Source organism: Chlorocebus sabaeus, unplaced genomic scaffold (assembly GCF_047675955.1).
Source record: "Chlorocebus sabaeus isolate Y175 unplaced genomic scaffold, mChlSab1.0.hap1 unalloc_scaffold_612, whole genome shotgun sequence".
Lineage (NCBI taxonomy): Eukaryota > Metazoa > Chordata > Mammalia > Primates > Cercopithecidae > Chlorocebus > Chlorocebus sabaeus.
Genome location: NW_027327940.1, coordinates 74,974 through 96,835, shown reverse-complemented (window position 1 = coordinate 96,835; position 21,862 = coordinate 74,974). Strand labels below are relative to the sequence as shown.

Below are 21,862 nucleotides of genomic sequence, written 5' to 3'. Positions count from 1 at the left end.
ATTCACTCGTCCTATGTGGTATCCCGTCACAGAAGCAGCTGATATTATGAAAGAGGGCAATGGTCTATTGAATGCCCAAGAAGCTAAGAAAGAATGGCTTATGAACTTGGAGTATAGACCTATAGGATATGGTATATTTTCTTTTCTTTTCTTTTCAGAGTCTTGCTCTATCACCCAGGCTGGAATGCAGTTGCACAATCTCAGCTCACTGTAACTTCTACTTCCCAATTTCAAACGAGTCTCATGCCTCAGCCTCCCGAGTAGCTAGGATTACAGGCATGCACCACCATCCCTAGCTAATTTTTGTATTTGTAGTAGAGATGGGGTTTCACCATGTTGGCCAAGTTCGTCTTGAAGTTCCTGGCCTCAAGTGATCCACCCACCTTAGCCTCACAAAGTGCTGGAATTACAGGCGTGGGATACTATACCCAACCAGGATACTATATATTTCCTAAAATCATAGTTGATAGTTGGAGCTATTCTGAAGTGGCCAGACTAGTAAACCAAAGGGCAGACATAAAGAGATGTCTGAAGAGTCCCAGCTCTTCTAGCCCTCTGTTAAGTCTTCCCAACTCAGATAGCAAACATGTGAGTAAGCAAATCTTTAGATGATTCCAGCTCCCAGTCTGTGAGACACCTCTACTGATGCTGAGTAGAGCAAAGTCATCCTCCACAAAGTTCTGCCCAGACTGCAGATTTATGAACAAAGTAAATGTTACCATTTTAAGCCATTAAGTAAGTTTTGGGGTAGTTTATTATGCAGCAACAAATAGCATTACAGCATCCTCTACATTAACAGAAAAAATATTTTTGATAACTTTAGTAGATGCAGAAAATGTACTTGATAAAATTCAACAACAATTTATAATAAAAATGGAAACCTCTTAGAAAATTAGGAATGAAAAGAAACTTTCTCAATCAGACAAGACCAAGCATGTTCAGGGTGGTATGCAATAGACATACTACATAATAGTGAGCCATTAAAAGTTTTTCTCTTGAGACCAATAAGAAGATGTGAACAATTTTTTCCATAGTACATTGAATTGCAGGTCCCATTCATGGGAATATAATGTTAGTTGAGTAAATAGATAGGCAGGCAGGCAGATAGAGAGATAGATAGAAAGATAGGTAAACAGATAGATAGATAGATAGATAGATAGATAGATAGATAGATAGATAGACAGACAGACAGATAGATAAATGGTAGGAGTTGGAAGGAAGGCAAACTGTTATTTCTCACAGGTGACATAATTAGGAACTTTAAAAAGCCAAAGACATATATCAAAAATTAATTAGAATTGGCTAATTATGAAATAAAATATCAACGATTGAAAACAACTATCTACTATCCAAAAATTATATGAAAAGATGTTTTTATAAACATACAATTTAAAATACCAGCGGGAAGTTCAATGAGAGATGTATAAGAACTCTTTACTGAAAGCTAGAGATAAATAGATATAAATAAATGTAGGAAAATACCATATTTATGGATTAGAAGGCACAATGTTGTATAGATATAAATTCCTCCCAAATTCATACATAGATAAAATGCATTCTAATAAAAATTTCAAAAGAATTTTGGTGAAAATTTACAAGCTGATTTTAAAATTCGTTTAAGTGTAAAGGAGCAGAATTGTCAATATAATCTAAAGAGGAGGTGGAGGAGTAATAGGAGAAGGACCCACATTGCCAGATAGCAAGGCTCATTATGAAGCTGTAGTAAAGAAGACATTGTGGTGTTGGTGTAAGATAGTCAAATAGACCAAGGGTTAACAACTGTGAGTAAGAACAAATTCCAAATATGCATAGCTAATTGGCTTATGACAAAGTGACACTACAGAGCAGTGGGAGAAAGGATGGGTTTTTTAAAAATAAAGTATACCAGATTAATTGTATATCCATACGGAAAAAAATGAATCTTGGTCCTTTACCTTACATCATAGCAGTTATGGGTGGATCATAGTTCTAAGTGTGAAAGTAAAATTTAAAATATCTTAAAAGAAAACATGGGCAAAGATTTGAGGGTAGGCATAGATTTCTTAAATGGGATACAAAATGCTAATCAAAAGGGAAGCACTTGATATACTATACTACATTAAAATTAGGAATTTATGTGTATACAACACACTTTAGGAAAACTTTATGAAAGTAAAAAAAGGCAGGCCATAGATCAGGAAAAAGATACTTGCAACACATATCTCACAAAGGACTTTTGTCCAGAGTATATTAAAAACTCCTACAACTAAATTAGAGCTAGGTAAATCATCCAATAGAAAAATGAGTAAATGACTTGAACTAGCAGTTTGCGGTAAAGGAATATCTAAATGGTCAACAAACATATGAAAAGTAATTCAGCCTCACTAATCACTGGGGAACAACAAATTTAAAGCACAATGTGATACCCAACAGAGTTTCTCAAAAAAAAAAAAAAAAAAAAAAAGAACCATTAACAATAGCAAGTATTCCATGTTCTGCAGGAGTGTGGTTTGGTATAACAGCTTTGGAAAACTGAACAAACACATGCACACATGTTATAAGCCAGCAATCCCATCTTCAGGTATATGCGGAGAAAAAAATGTCAATGTTCAGCAAAAGACATTTACAAAATTATTCGTAGTAGCACTATTCATGATAGCCAAAAAACTAAACATAACCCAAGTGTTCATCAAGATAAGTTAATTGTGATATATTCATACACTTGTGGAATACTAAATAGAAATGAAAATAAATGAACCTCAACTATGTATAACATGGATGAATCTCACAAATACAATATTTAAAGGAAAAAAGTAGCGTGTGAAAGAATGCATAATGGATGATTCCATTTCTATAAAGTTGAGCAACATGCAAGCCCAATCTGTTTAAAGTGCTGTTAAAAGTGAGAAGAGTGGAATTCTGTGCAGGGGTAAAGCGATGAGTTACTAATGGACAGGGGCCATCAAACAGACAATGGTTTTGTCTGTAATGTTGCAGAAAATCCTTTGAGTTTCGTATCTCATACGTATCTCAGAAAATCCTTTTCTGTAGGTAAAGGGTAGGCACATGCGGGATTCAGAGTAAAGGCATTCAGGTAAAGATTACAGTATGAACGTGGTTTGAATTCCCTGGCTTCCATTCTTTCTGAGGTACAAAAAAAGTGAGGCAAAGTTAATTACACAAACTTTAGGCAGTGGATTTGCGTACAGGAGTGTGTCGTATTTATGCGACATATTGACCAAGATGACAACACAAACTGATATTTGATAAATAATTATTTAATTAACCAGCTCTTCAAGTCCAGGAAAGTAGACATTTGAGCTACAAAAGGCTAGATTACCGATAATTACACATTTTCTCTAGCAGTAGTAAGAAAGTTCTCCAGCCCAGACACTTATTAGAGTGATGTTGCTTAAGGAAGAGTAGAATTGATGAATGAAGATTCTGTATGTTGATTTGAAGGGAAAAATAAGTCCTTCATTTCCTCTTTTTCAGAAAATTTCTGATGGGTGTTCATCAATTTGTCTCTCTCTTTTTCAAGTTGTTTAATCTCCAGAGACAGCTTAGACACTTCCAGGGCCACTTTCACATCCTCTGGGCTTGGGAGACACTGCATGAGTTTTCTGCCTGTGAGCACTTGCTCACAACCTTCAGGTGCCTCCTAAAAGTGATGAAGAAATGAGTAGGGGATGGGAGTACATTTTGAGAGTCATTACTGGCAAAAGGGAGACTGACCTGAGGAACAAAGAAGAAATCAGGAGCGACAGTGCATCCTAGCAAGTGTTCACATGCAAGCCAAGCCCAGATCTGTCCTTGAGCAGCAACCAAGCAGGTTGAAGCTAAAAAGATGCTGGGCTCCAAAGCAGATGCAAAGCACATCCACAAGGACAACTGAGGGATGGTTCTGAGGACCAACCAGAAATGGAACAAATGCACAACCTTTATTGTAGATAATGTAGAGCAAGGGGTCAGGACATCTGGATCAACAGACTCTCAAGTCTAGAGATTTCGGCTCTAGACACACAGCAGGAAAATGTGTCTCTCTAGGCTTATCACCATGCAAGTTTGGAAGTGCTAATTGTGGTAAGTTACTTATGCTTCCCGACAAAAGTAAGATCTCTGCATTGCTAACTGGGACAGAACCTTGGGAGAAGCCACTATTTTTAGTGATTGGTAGCACAGAACTTCCTTGAATTGTGCCACTTACCCACTCACACCTGGGCACTTCTGGGTACCAGGTTCTCGTCTCTGAGCAAGTGATACTTTTGGGACCGATCACACCATAGCCAGAATCACATTCGATAGTGACATTTTCAGGCTCAACATACTGATCCTTATCCACAGACAGCCTTCCATTCACTATTTCTGGTTTCAGACACAGAGCTGTAATGGAAACATATTTTTGAACATACTGTTTCTAAAAAAAAGTCATCATATCAGTATTGGATAATAAAATGGATAAGACATTGTATTCATAATTATATTCTGGTCCTGCAGGTTGTTCTATGCTTTTATTTTAATGATAATTATAACAGTAATTATTAGCATTTATTGAACAAGTACTATATGTCAGTCTATGTGCTAAATTTTTTACTTATCTCATTTAATCCTCACTACCAATCTATGAGTTAGACACTATTATTACGACAATTTTACCAACAAGGAAACTGAAAAGTTAAATATTTCCTCAGTATTAAATAGCTTGTAAGTGGTAAGAATTGGTGCTCTCAATCGCTCCATCCCACAGCCTTGATTTGTGTGATTCCTGATGTTTTATTTCCATTGTTCTTGCTTCATAATCTTCCTGGGTTAAATGGAGCCAGTGATAATTATTAGCAGAATGATGAAAGCTCCAAGCACAATCAAGAGATAGAGCCTTACTTGATTCGTCTTGTTTCTACAGCAGGTTTACCAACAGCACCACCATCAGGTCATCAAAAGTAGAAATGTAAAGATCGTGGGGAAATGGTAACCATCATGAAGTTTTTGTGGAGATTTCCAACACATCATAATTTGGGAATTAACACTTGAGATTTCTCTTTCTTGAGTAGTTGAAATTAACTCAGGATTCTCATGAAAACTAGAGTCACAAAGGTATCCTCAGGTAAAAGATATTGTCTCAACATATTCTGGAAAGATACATAAGAACCTTGTAGTAGTGGTTCTCTCTGAACATAGGGCAAGCTATGATTTTGGAAGACTGGAATAGGAAGAAAAGTTCACTTTCAATGTACCTGTCATTTACTTTTTAAAATGTATCAGGCATAATTTAAATAGTATGAATAAATAAATAAAGACAAAATTTATGCTGCCTTTGATTAATAGGAAACATTGCTATTAATATTTTCTAATTCTCTCTTCAATGGATTATGAGTTGATTTGGAGTTACCTTTACATTGAGGAGGTGCATGTTGCCAGTGAAAAGACTTGCAGTAGATTGTAGCAAATCCAGCCAAAACATATCCTTCATCACATTCGTATGTAGCCTCAGGATAAGGAGTTATTAAAATAACTTCCTTGTAGTGTCCATGGGCAATACTGGGAGGGTAACTGCAAACTTGGATGAAGAGAGAGACAGAAGAGCATGAACTCATAGTTTCAGATTAATCTCCCCAAATCTGAGTGATCTGTAGGAGATTCAAATGTTCCCATCCAAATCCTTTTTCCATAAGGTAACTTGACACAACTCAACATTTATACTGCTTTCCTCCTGAGAACCTAGAGAAAAGCTTGATGTGAATGAAAACAACTCTTTTGTTGAGAGAATCCTCCATTTTATAGGACCTTTCTTGATTTTTGTTTACATGATCACTAAAATATTTCACTGCTTAGGGAAGTTAAATGAGCTTTGGTATGAAAGCATGAATTCAACCACAGAGAGTCATATTAAATGAAAATCAATCTCAATAGAAGTCAGGCTAAGTAAAGGAAATATTTATCTGTGAATAGTTGTAAAGGCTCTGAATAACTGCAGGATCCCCAAACAATTTTATCCATAACTACAACACCATCAGAACATAATTAGCATATTTTACAATTTAAACAATGATTTCAGTGTTGACATAAGTAATATGAAATGCTGGGGTAGTCACACTAGAAGGGAACGTTCAAGTTTCAGGAACTCTTGTATGAAAAATTGCAACAAATTTAGAGCCCTGAGAATGTCAAAGGAAATCCTGTGTTGAAGGATGCTTGCCTCCTAAGATTAAAACTAAGTGTCAGGGATTTTAAAATGCTCTATTTTCTTTTTCTTTTTTTTCTTTTTTTTTTTTTTTTTTTTTGAGACGGAGTCTTGCTCTGTAGCCCGGACTGGAGTGCAGTGGCCAGATCTCAGCTCACTGCAAGCTCCGCCTCCCGGGTTTACGCCATTCTCCTGCCTCAGCCTCCGGAGTAGCTGGGACTACAGGCGCCCGCCACCTCGCCCGGCTAGTTTTTTGTATTTTTAGTAGAGACGGGGTTTCACCGTGTTAGCCAGGATGGTCTCGATCTCCTGACCTCGTGATCCGCCCGTCTCGGCCTCCCAAAGTGCTGGGATTACAGGATTGAGCCACCGCGCCCGGCCCAAAATGCTCTATTTTCTAAAAATAAAATAATCAGCGCCTTTAACAAACCATGGACATTTGAAAAAATAAAAATACCTCTATTGGCCTTTCTTTTTCATAGATCCTTCAAATTCATCTAGCACTTTTTGTTTTTTCTTTTCAGATAGAGTCTCACTCTGCCACCCAGGCGGGAGTGAAGTGGCATGATCTCAGCTCACTGCAACCTCTGCCTCCTGAGTTAAAGCGGTTCTCGTGCCTCAGACTCCCAAGTAGCTGGGATTACCAGTGTGTGCCACCACACCCAGCTAATTTTTGTATTTTTAGTAGAAACGGGGTTTCACCACGTTGGCCAAGCTGGTCTCGAATCCCTGACCTCAGGTGATCCGCACACCTCAGCTTCCCAAAGTGCCGGGATTACAGGCATGAGCATCCACACTCAGCCCTATCTAGCACTTTTTCTGTTTAACCAAACTAGTCAACTCCTCCTTCCCTAAACTTGTCATGTACATTTCCACTTCTAGATATTAACATTTCCTCCTGGGACTCCTCCTTATTAGAATTTGCTTACCTTCTCTAATTGTTATCTCAAGTCCTACTTCTCCATGAAGCTTTCTTTGATTATTTCAATACACAATGTCTGTTCTTTCCTTATATAACACTTGTTAGCAGTAGATTACTTAAGATTAATAGAGTTTAATTAATGGAACATAAACAAATCGAGTGATGCGAAGGATATATGGTAACAAATGTTTTGTACCCATGCCATGTCCCTTTGGACTTCTGACTACAGTTGCAGATGAAATATATAGTTTTACACAAGCTCAGACTTATGCTGATGATGTTCTACAGAAAGCATTCAACGTGAATCTGTCAGTCTTACTTTGGAGCCTCTTTTGCAGCTGAAAGAGCACAGTTGCAATTGAGGCTCAGTTACTGACTAAATTACAGAAGCAGTTACTGCCCTTTCAACCCTAATCCAATGAGCAACAGAAAGTATTGGATAAATGTCCCAGTCTCCCATCCTTCAGACAGATAATTATGAAAGGCATTCCTTACACTTCTCTGTGGTCCCAAAGAATTGAGCCCCTAACCTTTGCTTATTCCCCTTGTCTCTCTCTCAACCCTGGCTCCTACCTCCTAGAATCACCTCCAAAATAAACTACTGGCTCCCAAGTCATTTTTCTCAAGTTTTGCTTTTAGAGAAACCCAAACTATAGTACCGAGTAATCACCATCGTGTTGATGTGAAGAGTCTTTCATAATGAAGATACTTCCATAATAATGACATTTTCAATGTCTTATCCTGATTAGAGACAGATGTTTATCATCTAGATGCTTATTTCTTCTCCTTGGTATTTCAACAGAGAGGTGGTTCAGTAGGTCTGAGTCAAAGCAAGGAAAGAAAAGGCTGACACTGTCAGCCACTAGGCTTCAAGGCTCTCCCTAACAGATCACTTCTTCAACCTGGAGCTTCCATTGTTACACAATATGTAAATCATGTTTTCTGCCTTGACTTATAAATATGGAGCTTTGTGAGGTAGTGTCCCTCTTTACTAAAACATCAGCATACATGCAGGAAAAGTGACAAAATGAGACTGAATGACTTCATCAATTCTACTTTTTTCTCTTACGAGAAAATGTCTCCTGTAAGTTTGTCTTCCAACATATTTTGTTCTATAGCTGCCTTGCATGGTGCTAGTGGTGTGTATCTGTGATCCTCTTTGCACAATGCTTCTTGGAGGAACAACCTCAAATTCAGTTAGTTTTAAGTACTTTGATCTTTTGTGGAACCAAGTGGAATCATTTGGGGAAACCAGGAAATAATTACAACAAGTTATCTCAATATTCTTACCTGGTTCACATGCTGGCATTTTAGGCTTCCATGTGCCATCTGTGTGGCATGAACTCTCCCCATCAACAGAAACAGGATAATAGCCTTCATCACACATATATGAAATATTGTCTCCATAGGCATAGACACATCTACCAGTGAAATACCTCCTTTCATTTATGATTCTGATATTCTCCAGATCTGGTGTTGGGCAACATACCTCTGATGGATTAAAAAATGTTCAACATTACATGTCTGTATCAAAATATCTCAGGTACCCCATAAATAAGTACACCTACTATGTACCCACAAACATTTAAAAAAAATTTTTTAAATGATGTTCACGTTTAGTAAATCAATCACGGGGACACACCTTTGGCTGAAGACCTGATTCCACCTTATTGAAGATGTTAATATCTGAAGACAAACTCATAGAAGCAGAGAGCAGAACGGTGGGTGCGAGAGGCTGGAGAAGGGAGGGGAAACAACTCTCCACTTGTTCAACAGGTATAAAGTTTCAGTTGTGCAAGATTAATAAGTTCTAGAAATCTGCTCTACAAATAGTGCCTATAACTAACAGTACTATATTGTATACTGAAAAACTTGTTGAAAGGGTAGATCTCATGTTAAGTGCTTTTGCCATAATTTAAAGAGAGAAAGAGAAAGAAAGAAACAAAGAAGTTGAGAGAAGAGTTAGACCAAATATCTTCTCCAAATTCTGACATTGTTTGGTTGAAATGCTATTACTTAATTTCCTTCCAACTGTGTTTCTTCATTAGAAGTCCTTAAAATGAAGTGTTGATTTTGGCAGTGATGAGCTAAGCAATTTAGATTCACCTTCTCTTTGATAACAAGTAGAAAAACATAGTGGGAAGGGGGCGGTTAATCCGTGAAGAATTCAGGTGCTAAGACCTTAATTGTCTTCGTTCTTTAAATGAGAAAGAAAGATACCCAACGAGGTATGCCAGAAATGTAGATATATATATATACACACACACACACACACACAAACACTATATATATATAATATTCCTTGGTATTTCAACAGAAATACTAATATATAATATTATATCTATATTTCTCTGTTGAAATATATATAATATTACATATATAATACTATATAAATATACACAATAATTCTCCTCCCCCAAAATACAACTGAGTGGCTAAGAAGCTGATCAGAACTCAATGTGTGTGATTGCTGGTGACCCGCAGCTCTTGGGAATCTTTAGAACTATACCTTGAAGTAAGAACAAACCAAAAATAGACCAACTATCTGTAATAAGTACTGAAACCCAGGCTTGTATCATTACATTCCCTGATTGGATTCGGGTCATTCAAAGCCCTTAATGCCTCTTACTACCTGCCACAAGCAAACAGGAGACCAGACGAGGTTATTAAAAGCCAAAGAAAGCAAGAGACAATGCTAACAGATCTGAGAGGATCCAGAAAATGAAGTTCTAAACATTGATTTAAAAGCCACTTTGTTTTGTTATGTAGAAGGAAATAAAATACAACATTGAGAATTTTGGTAGAAAAATCAATATCAATACTACAAATCCACTACAAGTGGGAACCTTGAAACTGAAAAAATAATAAAGTTAAGAATTCAATTAATAATTAATATCCGATAATACATCAATGAAGGAAGAATTAGTGAACATAATTTATATTCATAATAAAATACTGAGAAACAAAAAGTAAAAACACCGATAAGAGCACAGGAAATATAGAAGATTCAGTATAAGAGCTTGACATAAATGTAGCCAAAGTGTCAGTAGAAGAGTGAAAATAGGGCTAAAATTGTACTCTAAGAAAATACTTATTTGTAATATTGAAGTATTTGAAGTTGAAAATTTTTCCAGAATCAATGAAAGGCATCAAACCTCATATTCTAGAAATATTCTAAATCTCAAGCAAGCTAAACACAAAGAAACCAACCCAGGCATATCTGACAAAAACTGCCAAAAAATAAAGACAAGAACATCTTAAAAGCAATCAGAAAAAATAGATAACCTTCACATGATCAACAGTACGACTAATAGCAAAATTCTTGACAGAAACAAATAAAGGCAGAAGACAATGGAATGAAATCTTTCACATGGCCATGGAAAATAATTGCCAATCTAGAATTTTATATCCAGCAAATATATTTTCAAATATTAAGGCAAAATAATGGTGCATTGAGGAAAAACAAAGAGAGAAATTTATTGTCAACAGGTTCTCACTAAAGGAAACTAAAGAGTATTTATGAGGCAAAAGAAAGGGACAATAGATATGACTGAAGAATCAGAAGAGAATAAAATAGTAATTATGTGAACAAATCTAAACTAATTGGATTTACTAAAATAATAATAGCAATAGTAATAATGATAATAATGCAGAGTTTAAGACACATTTATAATTGAAATGCACAAAAATAAAATCATATTAAATCAGGCAGGATAAATCAAGTTAAAGGTTTCTACGGCTTTTCATTGCCTGGGAAGAGGCAAAAGTAGTAAATTATGGGTAAACATCATAAAAAGAGCTAAAAGTAAATAAATGCCAAGTAAATACCAGGTAAAAAATGGAAAAAAAAATTTTAAATCAACTCAAAGAATGGAAAAAAAGAATGTAAAACAAAAAAAGTATGTAGCAGATAGATACTAGATATAAATTCAAATATATTAATAATTACACTAACTGTAAACTGACGAGTGCTCTAATTAAATAATGAAAATTGTCAAGTAGGATTAAAATATCCAACTCTATCTTGCTTCCAAGATACACTTAAAAATATATATAATTACAGAAATTGTAAAAACAAAAGACTAAAAGAAGATAAACCGTGTAAACACTAACTCAAAGTTGTCAGAATTATATTAATGTAAAAGTAGAATTTTAAAGATAAAATAGTTATAGTAATAGAGTCATTTTATAATGATAAAAATGAAATTTATCAGGCAAATATATCATTCTAAATTTGTATGCATCTAGCAATGTAGTCTCAAAATACACAAAGCAAACAATGATTTGAAAAAACAAAAAAGATGGCCAGGTGTGGTGGCTCACACCAGTAATCTCAGCACTTTGGGAGGCCGAGGTGAGTGAATTTCTTGAGTCCAGGAGTTTGAGAGCAGTCTGGACAACACAGGAAAGCCCCATCTTTACAAAAAATACAAAAATGAGCCAGGTGTGGTAGTGTACATTTGTAGACCCAGCTACTGAGTCAGTAGGATGGCTTGAGCCCGGAAAGTTGAGGCTGCATCGAGCCGAGATCATGCCACTGCATTCCAGCCTGGGTGACAGCAAGACCCTGTCTCAAAACAAGCAAACAAGCAAACAAATAAATAAAAACTCTGAAAAGACAAAAGACAAACAAAACTTTCTTAGTAACCGAGAGAACAAGCAGACAAGAAATAAATATAGATACGGGAATAGATTTGAACAAAACTATTAAAATTAGATCTAATTGATGTATATATAACATTGCACCCAACAACTGCAAAATATGCATCTTTTCAAGTGCACGCAGAACAGTTATAAAAATTAACTGTATGCTATGGAGTGAAGCAAGTCTCAGCACATTTCAAGGACTGTGCTCAACACTTTCAATAGCAAAGAAGATACACACACATACACACCACACGAAGTTCAAGTCTACTTACTCTCACACTCGTTGGAAGATGTCCATGTCAAATTTTCCTGACAAGTCACAGTCAGAGGCTCATCTAAAACAGGTCTATAGCCAGGTTTGCATAGATATTTCAACTCAGTTCCAATTTCAAATATTTCGTGACCACTTAGGTTGTAGTCATTTCTCTCCCAGGAAGCATAGGAAATGTCCGGTAGGTCGGTACAAGCATCCACTCATAAAGAAAGCACAAGGGTGAAAGAAACGTGTTACTGGGAATGGCAGAGTGACTCAGGAGCCTGTCACAAAATAGTGATATCATATACTCATTCAGCAAAAAATGAGATGGTAAAGATTAAATGAGAATTTCAGAAAAAGACTCGGCAGCACCGTTGCCCAATAGACTAGCATCTACTAAGTGCATGTGTCTACTAAATGCATGTGCCACTGGAGAGGTTGTACGGAGAAGCATGCCATGGTGCAGGAAGGGGACAGTTTCTAGGTGCTGGGCCAACTCTGTAGGAGCTTAGTTTTCCTTTCACATCACTGCACTTTAGAATGGTTGGTCTTCAGAGGAAGCATTAGGATCACTAGAAAGACACAACAAAAATTTGCTCCAGGGTGAGACCGACTTTCTAATCTCATTGCTTAATGGGGAATTAAAATAAGAGGGATTCTTCTTGACATCATGACCCTATCATCTGCAACTTAATGCTTTGGCTTCAAACCAAGCCCCATGTAACTTTTGCAGTTGGGCCTTTCGTCTTGTATTTTTTTTTTTTTTTTCCTATTCAACAATATGCTAAAGGTCCGTGTGGATCAAGGAGAGGATATGTGTCTGTCAAACTGTATATTTATTGAATTTCATCACTACACATTTTGAATGGCACCTAAGTTCGTGTGATAGCAGAAGAGACTAGATAAACCACAATGTAGTGGTGGCTTCCACCTCCAATTAGCTATGTGAGCTAGTGCCAGTTACTTAATCTTTCTTTTTCAGTTTTCTCATCATTAAAATTGGATAAAAAATAGCAACTTCTTAGAATAGTTGCAAATATTGAATGAGTTAATTGGTGTAAAGCACTTAGAATAGTGTTTGTCACATAGAAAATGCTCAATAAATGTTAGCAATAAATCATTAATGTTATAAATGATCTGTATGTATTTACAACATCAGGATCTCAAGACCAATATTGGCCCATAGAGCATTTCTATACAAATTATAAAAAAGAACTGCCTTAAAGGAATCTTACTTCCATTGTTCAAAAAATTATCTTAATATGTTGATTTTGTTAGACTGAAACACTTTACTATAGTCTCCTGGAAAATTTTTACAGCAAATATATAAGTCTACAATATCTATGAAGTCGTTGGTCTCATGACTATATGATATATATGAAATTCTTCCAATAGCACTAAGATATCATTAACAAAAAAAAAATCTTCCTTTTAACAAGAAAAGTATTAATTTATCTTAAAATGATTATTGGGAGTCGAGTTGGCTTGTGCCTATGAGCATGCCACACCTATATATCAGGATAATTTTAGATCCAAATATTGGAACTCCATCGTAGTCCATACTCACTGGATACGCAAGAGGGAACAGAAGGATACCACTCATTATTCGCTTCACAATAGATTAAACTGCTGCCTTGGAGGCTATAACCTTCCTCACAGTTAACCACAATAGAGTCTTTGTAAGTATAGAGGGGTCCAAATCCAGAAACAAAGATTGCCTTTGGAATCTGTGGTCGTCGACAGACAATTTCTAAAGAAGCATACAAAAAGACATCTGAGTTATCAGAGAGAAATGGCAGTAAAGATGTGACTGTAACTGTTGGCATTGCTTCAAGGAGGGTCTAACACAAGCATATATTTAATAGGTACTGAACAAAGAAAACATTTTGGAGATTTGTATACTTCAAGTTGCCAGAAACCTCAGCAAAATGAGGTCCCATCATGTTGGTCATGTAAAGTCCTCCAGCTTTCTCATCGATAACAATGAGCAATATCTAAACCCTGAAGTCCAAATCTCAATGTCTCCAAATCCTTCCATTAAATGGCCTTATTTCCTGGATGATTTTGGTTGGGGGTCAGTGACCCATGGTAATGATATGGTGTCATGCAGAGGCAGCCAGGGCATCGGGAAATCTGTGGTGCGCCACCATAAGGAGAGAACAAGCTGCCTTCACCCCACATGTTAGTCATCACGTCCTGTCAATCCTGACACCTTAATTCCTCTATACTTCCTCAACTTCCCTCCAGGCTTACTGCTATGGCTACAGTTGAAGCCACCTTCATTTCCTGGCTGAAAGGTTGCAACAGGTGCCTATCGGTTATGTTTTGTCTCACTTCACATTGTCCTTTTAATGTCTTCCCCTTTCCTTCATTCCAGACTCCTGAAAGTGACACACAAGACTTTCATAACCTGGCCCCTACTAACTTATCCAGCCTCAGCTCCTGCCTTTTCCACTTCTTGCAGTCTTTTCACTATTATGTTCTCTCTCGCCCCGGCATTGGCTGAGTCCTGTACTGAGTCAAAACAATATGTGATACTATGGTTTTAGGCACTTTAATTGCAGTAAAGAATAATGTCCTAAACCAGCAAGCTGAATCATTACTGATATTGACAAAACATCTCTTCTGGCTTCCATAGAGAGGCCAAGGGAAAGTACTTTCTTTCATTGTCTTGTATTACCTTTATTACCTGCTGGTGTTGGTGTTGTTTTGTTTGCTCCTTAGGCATGCATGGTTGACATTATTAGTGTCCACCCATATTTCCAGTTATTGTAAGATAAACAAAAGACAATGTTTCGCAGTTACTCTGCATTATGCAGAACCAAGGAACTAGTTCTGGCCAAAAGGCTGTAATGACAAGTGATATGTGTCACTTGCAGGTCAAAGAACTGAAGAGCCAGAGACTGACTTTCCTTTTTCTCTTCTCCCGCTGAACTAATTGTGGAAGTTTTGACATGGAGGTGTCAAAGATCTAAACAATCTGGATTACCATATAAGTGACAGCTGCCCTAGGGAGTTTCCCAGGCTAGCAGTGCACTAAGAAGAAACTTGAAAAAAACATTTACTATATAAAGGCCTTGAGATTTAGGTGTTGATTACTACTGCAGCACACCCTATGCTATTCTGACTGATACAGCATGCGACAAGCTTAGTTGAATAAATGAATGACTCTATTATTGCAATGATTAGTTTCTCTTTTAATCATTCCATCTTCCCTGATAAATACGCCTTCCTTTTGCTTTTAAACAAATAAAAGAGATCAAAGCAGAACTTATCATTCTGACTTACTTTCACAGATAGGAGGGTTTGGGCTCCAGACACCTATTGTTTTATTCTCCACCGTGCAGGAGATGGAGGCATTGCCTATGAGTGAGAAGTAGGGGTTGCAGGTGTAAGTGACAGAGGAGGCATATGTGTAGAATTCTCGATCTCCACCGCTGTGTTTCCCATTCCTGATGTCTGGAGGGGGCTCGCACTTGGCAACTGAGGTGAGTGAGTGAAGAGAAAGAAATACTCAGGGTAGGCATTGTGTTAAATCCAAAATTCATGCAAATTATAATGGAGGATAAAAGAAGCAGGGAAATTTCACAATAGTGTTATTACCTAAAGTAGTTTAGGTTTGTAGTCAGGTCAGAAAGAAAAGTTTTACTTACTTACACATTCTGGGAGAGGATCACTCCAGTCAACTCCTTTACCTTGGATCTGACAACGACTGGTGGTTGAGCCAATTAAGAAAAACCTAAAAAAGGTAGGTCAAAGATTTTAGTGGAATTCATTTGCTCTAGACATAAATTATCTATGAGGTTTTGGACAAATCAGAAAAAAATAAATATTGAGTACGATGCTTAGTACACGTGTGATGTAATAATCTGCACGCCAAATCCCCACGACATGAGTTTGCCTATATAACAAACCTGCATATGTACCCCGAACCTAAAATAAAAATTGTAAAAATATGCATTTTTGCGAACTTTCTTATCTCCTGTTTGTTCTCCTGAAAATGTATTTATCTTTCTAAAGAGTCATTTGCTTCCCATAAGTGCCTTTCTCCCATCACCTACTAAAATGGTATATAAGCCCCAAATTCGAATCACCCCCTTTGAGTTACTCATCACCAAGCTCTCCCACATGTATGTTGCACCAATAAACACTGTAATTTCCTCCTGTTAAAGAAAAAAAGAAACAAATTTTTATTAAATATTTTGAAATGAAAAAATAATGCTTTCTTGATTACTAATGACCATTTAGGCCAGCTTGCAGTTACATTTTCTCATATCAAGCAAAGGGTTTATTTGTTCAATTTTAAAATGCTCTAGCTTGTCTAAGCAACTTAAGTTTTTGCTTTGTATCGCATGGTACCCATTCGCAATGAATAAAAATAGAACAGAACAAGCTTTACACCTAAAATCTGAGGACTTGGCTTAAATCTTACACTCTCCCTAACAAGCTATACATCAGGCCGCTCAAAACAAGTAAGTGGTTCACTCGAGTTTGTTATGTAGTTTCCTTTAAATAAAGGAGCAAGACACATTACTGATGTGTACTCGTACTCTGACCTCTAATTTGAATCTTTCTTCTGGCTTCTAGAGCTTGGTTTACTCTCATACACCTGAGAGTTCCTTAGGAACTCTTAGGTTCCTAATTTCCTGATTATCATCTCATTGTTCTTGCTCTTGACAAGTCCCAGTCTTTCTTCTAGGACTTTTTGCCTTTAAAAAAAAAAATTTACCCTGAATATCAATAATAAGCTCCTGAATAAAATATTATCAAACACAGTGCAGGAACACTTTAAAAGAAAATTATACAATGACCAAATAGTACAGTTTTATTTCAAGAATAAAAGGATTCTTCAAAATTAGGAAATATATTAATATAGAATACCTTGTTATAGACTGAATGTACCTACTCAAAATTTGTATGTGGAAGCCCTAATCCCTTTGTGTGGCTATATTTGCATAAGGAAGTAATTAATGTTCAGAAGGTGGGGCCCTGATCCAATAAGATTAAAGTCCTTATAAGAAAAAACACCACAAAGATCTCCCACTTGCAGTCCCTGTGCCCTCATGCTGACACCAGGGAAAGGTCATGTGTGGACACAGTGAGAGGACAACCAGTCATCTGCAACCCAGGCGGGGAGCCCTCAACAGGAACCAAACCCTGCGGGACCTTGTTCTGAGACTTCTAGACTCCAGAACTGTCCCAGTCCATGGGATTTTGGTATTTTGTTATGACAGCCTGAGCAGACTAATATATACATGATATTAATAAATCTATTAAGAAAAATAAATCATCATCTTAATAGTCACTAAAATGGCATTTGAAAAATCATCAACAATTAGTTTTGGCCAAAAATGTTCAATATAATGGGAATCAGTGGAGATACAGCTCCACTAAATTTAGGAAGAAAATGCTTGCTAGTCATTTCTGCTAGAGTCAAGAATAAGAGAACAATAACTGGTATCAATTTTTTATTTGAGGTAATTGCTAGCATAAGTACATAAGAAAAAGGAATTAGAAAAACAAATATTGGAAAAGAGAAAATAACAGAATCATTATTTTCAGATTACATAATTACATATCTGGAAATCCCAAGAAAATCCAACTGTATTAGTCTGTTTTCACACTGCTGATGAAGACATACCTGAGCCTGGGTAGTTTATAAAGAAAAAGAGGTTTAATGGACTGACAATTCCACATGGCTGAGGAAGCCTCAAAATCTTGGTGGAAGGGAAAAGGCATGTCTTACATGGCAACAGGCAAGAAAGAATGAGTGCTAAGTGAAAGCGGAAACCTCTTATAAAATCATCAGATTTCGTGAGACTTAATCATCACCATGAGAACAATATGGGGGAAACCGCCCCCACTCCATGATTCAGTTATCTCCCATGGGGTCCTTTCTACCACATGTGGGAATTATGGGAGCTACAATTCAAAATGAGATTTGGGTGGGGACAAATCCAAGTCATATCACCAACTGATAGACTATTACAAGTAATAAGGAAATTCAAGATATTAGCTGAGATAGGAGATTAATATATAGAAATAAGTAGTTTCCATATATATGAATAAAAATTGTTAGGAGATATAACGGAATAAAAGACACCGTTTGCAATCTCAAAAATAAGACAAAAATAAAATAAGATAGCAAAGACTAAACATAAGAATTGAAAAATGTAAATGGGGAAAACTTTAAAACAGTCCTGAAACACACACACACAGCCACACACACATAGACGACTAGGACAAATGGGAAGTCTTGGCTGGCAAGATGCAACATCATAAAGTGTCTATACTCTTAAAGTTCATTTAAAAGCTTAATACAATCAATTAAAAGTGAAACTCAACCAATTTAAAAGTTCATATAGAAATATAAACAAGCAAACATAGGAAAACTATAAAAATAGAACAGTCAGGCGGATACCTCTAAGTGATACTGCGCACTAAAAATTCAAGAGAAAGGACCTGGTTGTGTGAATATACAGAAAGACTAAAAGCATTGAATAGGACATCTAAAAAAGACTAATATACACTGAAGAATTAAACATGTGTTTTTAAAAGATGTTCTCTCATATGGGTTAGGTGTAGATCTGTTAATAAATGATGCCAAGACAATGTGAAGGCCATCTAGAGAAAGATATGGATTCTTTCTGTATTTTTTTTTAACATTTGCATGTGAACCTATACTTATCTCAAAATAAAAAGTCTTTCATCCCTGAGAGGTCTGAAAAAATAAAAAACTTTAAAAATACTATACAGAGTTTTTTTCTCTTTTTAATAGGCAAAAATTCAAAAGTTTGATAAAATAGTGAATCACGGAGGTAAAGACATAGGCATTTGTTTATATTACAAAATATTACAGTTTATAAAGAGCAATTTGGCAATATTTAGCAAAATTTCAAAGCATCTTCTCTTTAATCCAACAATCTCACTTCTGGGAATTTGTCCTACAAACATCTCTCTATATTAATACATATAATATAACATATATACAAAGTATGCATCAGGACATTGTATGTAACAGGAAAAGATTGGAAACACACAAAAGTCCATCAGTAGGAATCATTAAATAAACTACGATAAGCTACAATACATGCGTTAGAAAACTATGCAACTGTAAACACACATATACACACAGACAGAGAGAATGAGGAAACACTTGGTGCATGAATGTCAAAGATCTCTAGGACATATTTGTCTTAGATGTTTCTGGTTGCTTTAACAAAATACCATAGACTGGATGGCTTAAACAACAGGAATCTATTTCTCACAGTGCTGGAAGCTAGGAAGTCTGAGATCAGGGTACCAACATAGTTAGGTTCTGGTGAGGGCCCACTTCCTCGTTTGTTGATGGTTTGACTTCCTGCTGTGTCCTCGCATGGCAGAGAAAGAGAGAGAGAGAGAGAGGGAGAGCTTTCACGTCTTTTTATGAGGACACTAATCCCCACATGAGGACTCCGCTCCCATGACCTAATTATCTCCCAAAGGCCCCGTCTCCAAATACTATCACACTGGGGATTCAGATATGAATTTTGAGGGAATATCAAAAAAATTCAGTCCATAGCAATGTTGTAAGTTAAAAAAAACAAAAGCAAGGTTCAAAACGATGTATGCAGTCAGATATCTTCTGTTACAATAAAGGGGGAAAAATGTTGATAAAAATACTTGTACTCACTTGTATTTATAGAAGTAAACACTAAAGCGATAAATCTGAAACTAATCAATGCCATTTTCTGTCAGAGGGTAGAGAGAAATGGGATGAATGAGGATGGGGTGGAAGTGAGAATTATTGATATATGTCTTTTTATGCCACTTTTATTTTTGAAACATATAAATGCGTTAACGCCTTATAAAAATCAAATGAAAAGGAAATTATTGCTTCTAGGTTGCCTTATACTCACCCCTCTGAGCAGCTGAATTGTATGGTTGAACCAAGGAGAAGATCTTTCTTAACTTCCACTATCCCATTGATTAATTCTGGATTTCTGCATCGTTTCTCTAGGAGGAAAATTAAAATAATGACTCATGATTCCAATTACTCACAAAATAGAACATTAGGGGAAAAAAGTCTGATTCACTAACTTTAACTCCTGCTTCCAGATAGACCTAGAGATATTTTTCAAGGCTTATTTCTTATTCTGACTCATTTTTTCTCTTTCTATGGAAAGAGGGCGCTTTATGAAGTGGACCCTATTTCTCTTATCCTTTCGTACAGGGAGAAATATAGAATAGATAGAAACCGACCTGGATTGCTCCGGTCTGAACTCAGATCACGTAGGACTTTAATCACTGAACAAACGAACCCTTGATAGCTGCTGCACCATTAGGATGTTCTGATCCAACATCGAGGTCATAAACCCTATTGTCGATATGGACTCTAAAATAGGATTGCACTGTTATCCCTAGGGTAACTTGTTCCCTTGGTCAAGTTATTGGATCAATTGTGGGCATTGATTTGCTTTGGCTAGTGTAGCCTTAGCATAGGTTGTTCGGAGGCTGAGTTATGCTCCGAGGTCACCCCAGCCAAAATTTTTAATGCAGGTGTAGTGAGTTAAAGTCCACAGATTAGTATGGTTTAGATTGCATTAGTAAATTAAAGCTCCATAGGGTCTTCTTATCGTATTATCTTATGTCCGCCTCTTCACGGGGAGGTCAATTTCACTGGTTAAAAGTAAGAGACAGTTGAACCCTCGTGGTGCCATTCTTGCAAGTCCCTATTTAAGCAACAAGTGATTATGCTACCTTTGCACGGTCAGGGTACCGCGGCTGTTAAACACGTGTCACTTGGCAGGCGGTGCCTCTACTACTGGTAATGCTAGAGGTGATGTTTTGGTAAACAGGCGGGGTTAAGTTTGTCGAGTTCCTTTTACTTTTTAAAACTTTTCCTTGGAAGCATGCCTGTGTTGGGTTAACAGTGTGAGTAGTATTAGTTTTGTTTGTGTTTGTAAATATTGGACTGTTAAGTATCGGTGAAATTCTTGTCTGATGTAGGCTTATGTGGTGGAGAAAATTTTCATGTTACTTATACTAACATTGTTGCTTCTATGAAATAATAGATTAATCCAATGTGATGCGAGGAGTTCAGTAGTATGTTTGGGATTTTTTAGGTGTTTGATGTTGAGCTTGAACGCTTTCTTAATTGATGGCTGCTTTTGGGCCAACTATGGAAATTGGATTTTTTTTACTCTCTATACAAGGTTTTTTTCTAGTGTCTAAAGAACTGTCCCTCTTTAGACAAACAGTTAAGTTTACAAGGGAATTAAGTGATTCTGTAGGTAAACTTAAGGTTGAACCAAGATTCTATCTTGGATAACCAGCTATCACCCCCTCTACCCAGAAATCTTCCCACTATTTTACCACATAGACGGGTGTGCTCTTTTAGCTGTTTTTGGGTAGCTCGTCTGGTTTCGAGGAACTTGGCTCTAGTTCTCTTTGCGAAGTTGTCTCTGGTTAATTCATTATGCAGAAGGTATAGGGGTGTGTCCTTACTGTTTTGTGCTTGGTTGGTCTTTTTTCATCTTTCCCTTATGGCACTGTGACTATAGCATCAGGATAAAATTTCTATCGCCTATACTTTTGTACGAGTGAATGGTTTAGTAGAAGTTATTTGGTATTAGTATTGATTGGGTTTGCGACTAGCGTTAGCTCAAGGCAATCAAATTATATTGAGGTCTTCAGGGTGTAAGCCGGATACTTTATATTAAGCTATGCCTTGGTTTATCCAAGTGCACTTTCCAGTACACTTACTGTGTTACGACTTATCTCCTCTATATAGATATGAGGGGTGTTTAGTTAAGTTGATCCTTAAATATATTTGAGGAGGGTGACGGGCAGTGTGTGCGTGTTTTATGGCCTTATTCAATTAAGCACTCTGCTCTTA

General features: G+C 36.7%; 1 protein-coding gene across 1 annotated transcript in view; it reads right to left on the bottom strand.

Annotated features, from left to right (window-relative positions):
* Positions 1 to 1,880: 1,880 nt before the first annotated feature.
* The window catches only part of LOC119622828 (zona pellucida sperm-binding protein 3 receptor-like), a 40,561-nt gene continuing 20,579 nt past the window's right edge, over positions 1,881 to 21,862 (bottom strand). Inside the window, exons 4-12 of the mRNA XM_073014302.1 lie at positions 19,884 to 19,980; positions 15,639 to 15,724; positions 15,274 to 15,468; positions 13,553 to 13,735; positions 12,002 to 12,202; positions 8,373 to 8,573; positions 5,369 to 5,536; positions 4,187 to 4,362; positions 1,881 to 3,640 (exon numbers count right to left, since the gene is read on the bottom strand). Coding sequence (XP_072870403.1) covers positions 3,392 to 3,640; positions 4,187 to 4,362; positions 5,369 to 5,536; positions 8,373 to 8,573; positions 12,002 to 12,202; positions 13,553 to 13,735; positions 15,274 to 15,468; positions 15,639 to 15,724; positions 19,884 to 19,980 — 1,556 coding nt within the window. The 3' untranslated portion in view covers positions 1,881 to 3,391. The remainder of the gene's footprint in view (positions 3,641 to 4,186; positions 4,363 to 5,368; positions 5,537 to 8,372; positions 8,574 to 12,001; positions 12,203 to 13,552; positions 13,736 to 15,273; positions 15,469 to 15,638; positions 15,725 to 19,883; positions 19,981 to 21,862) is intronic.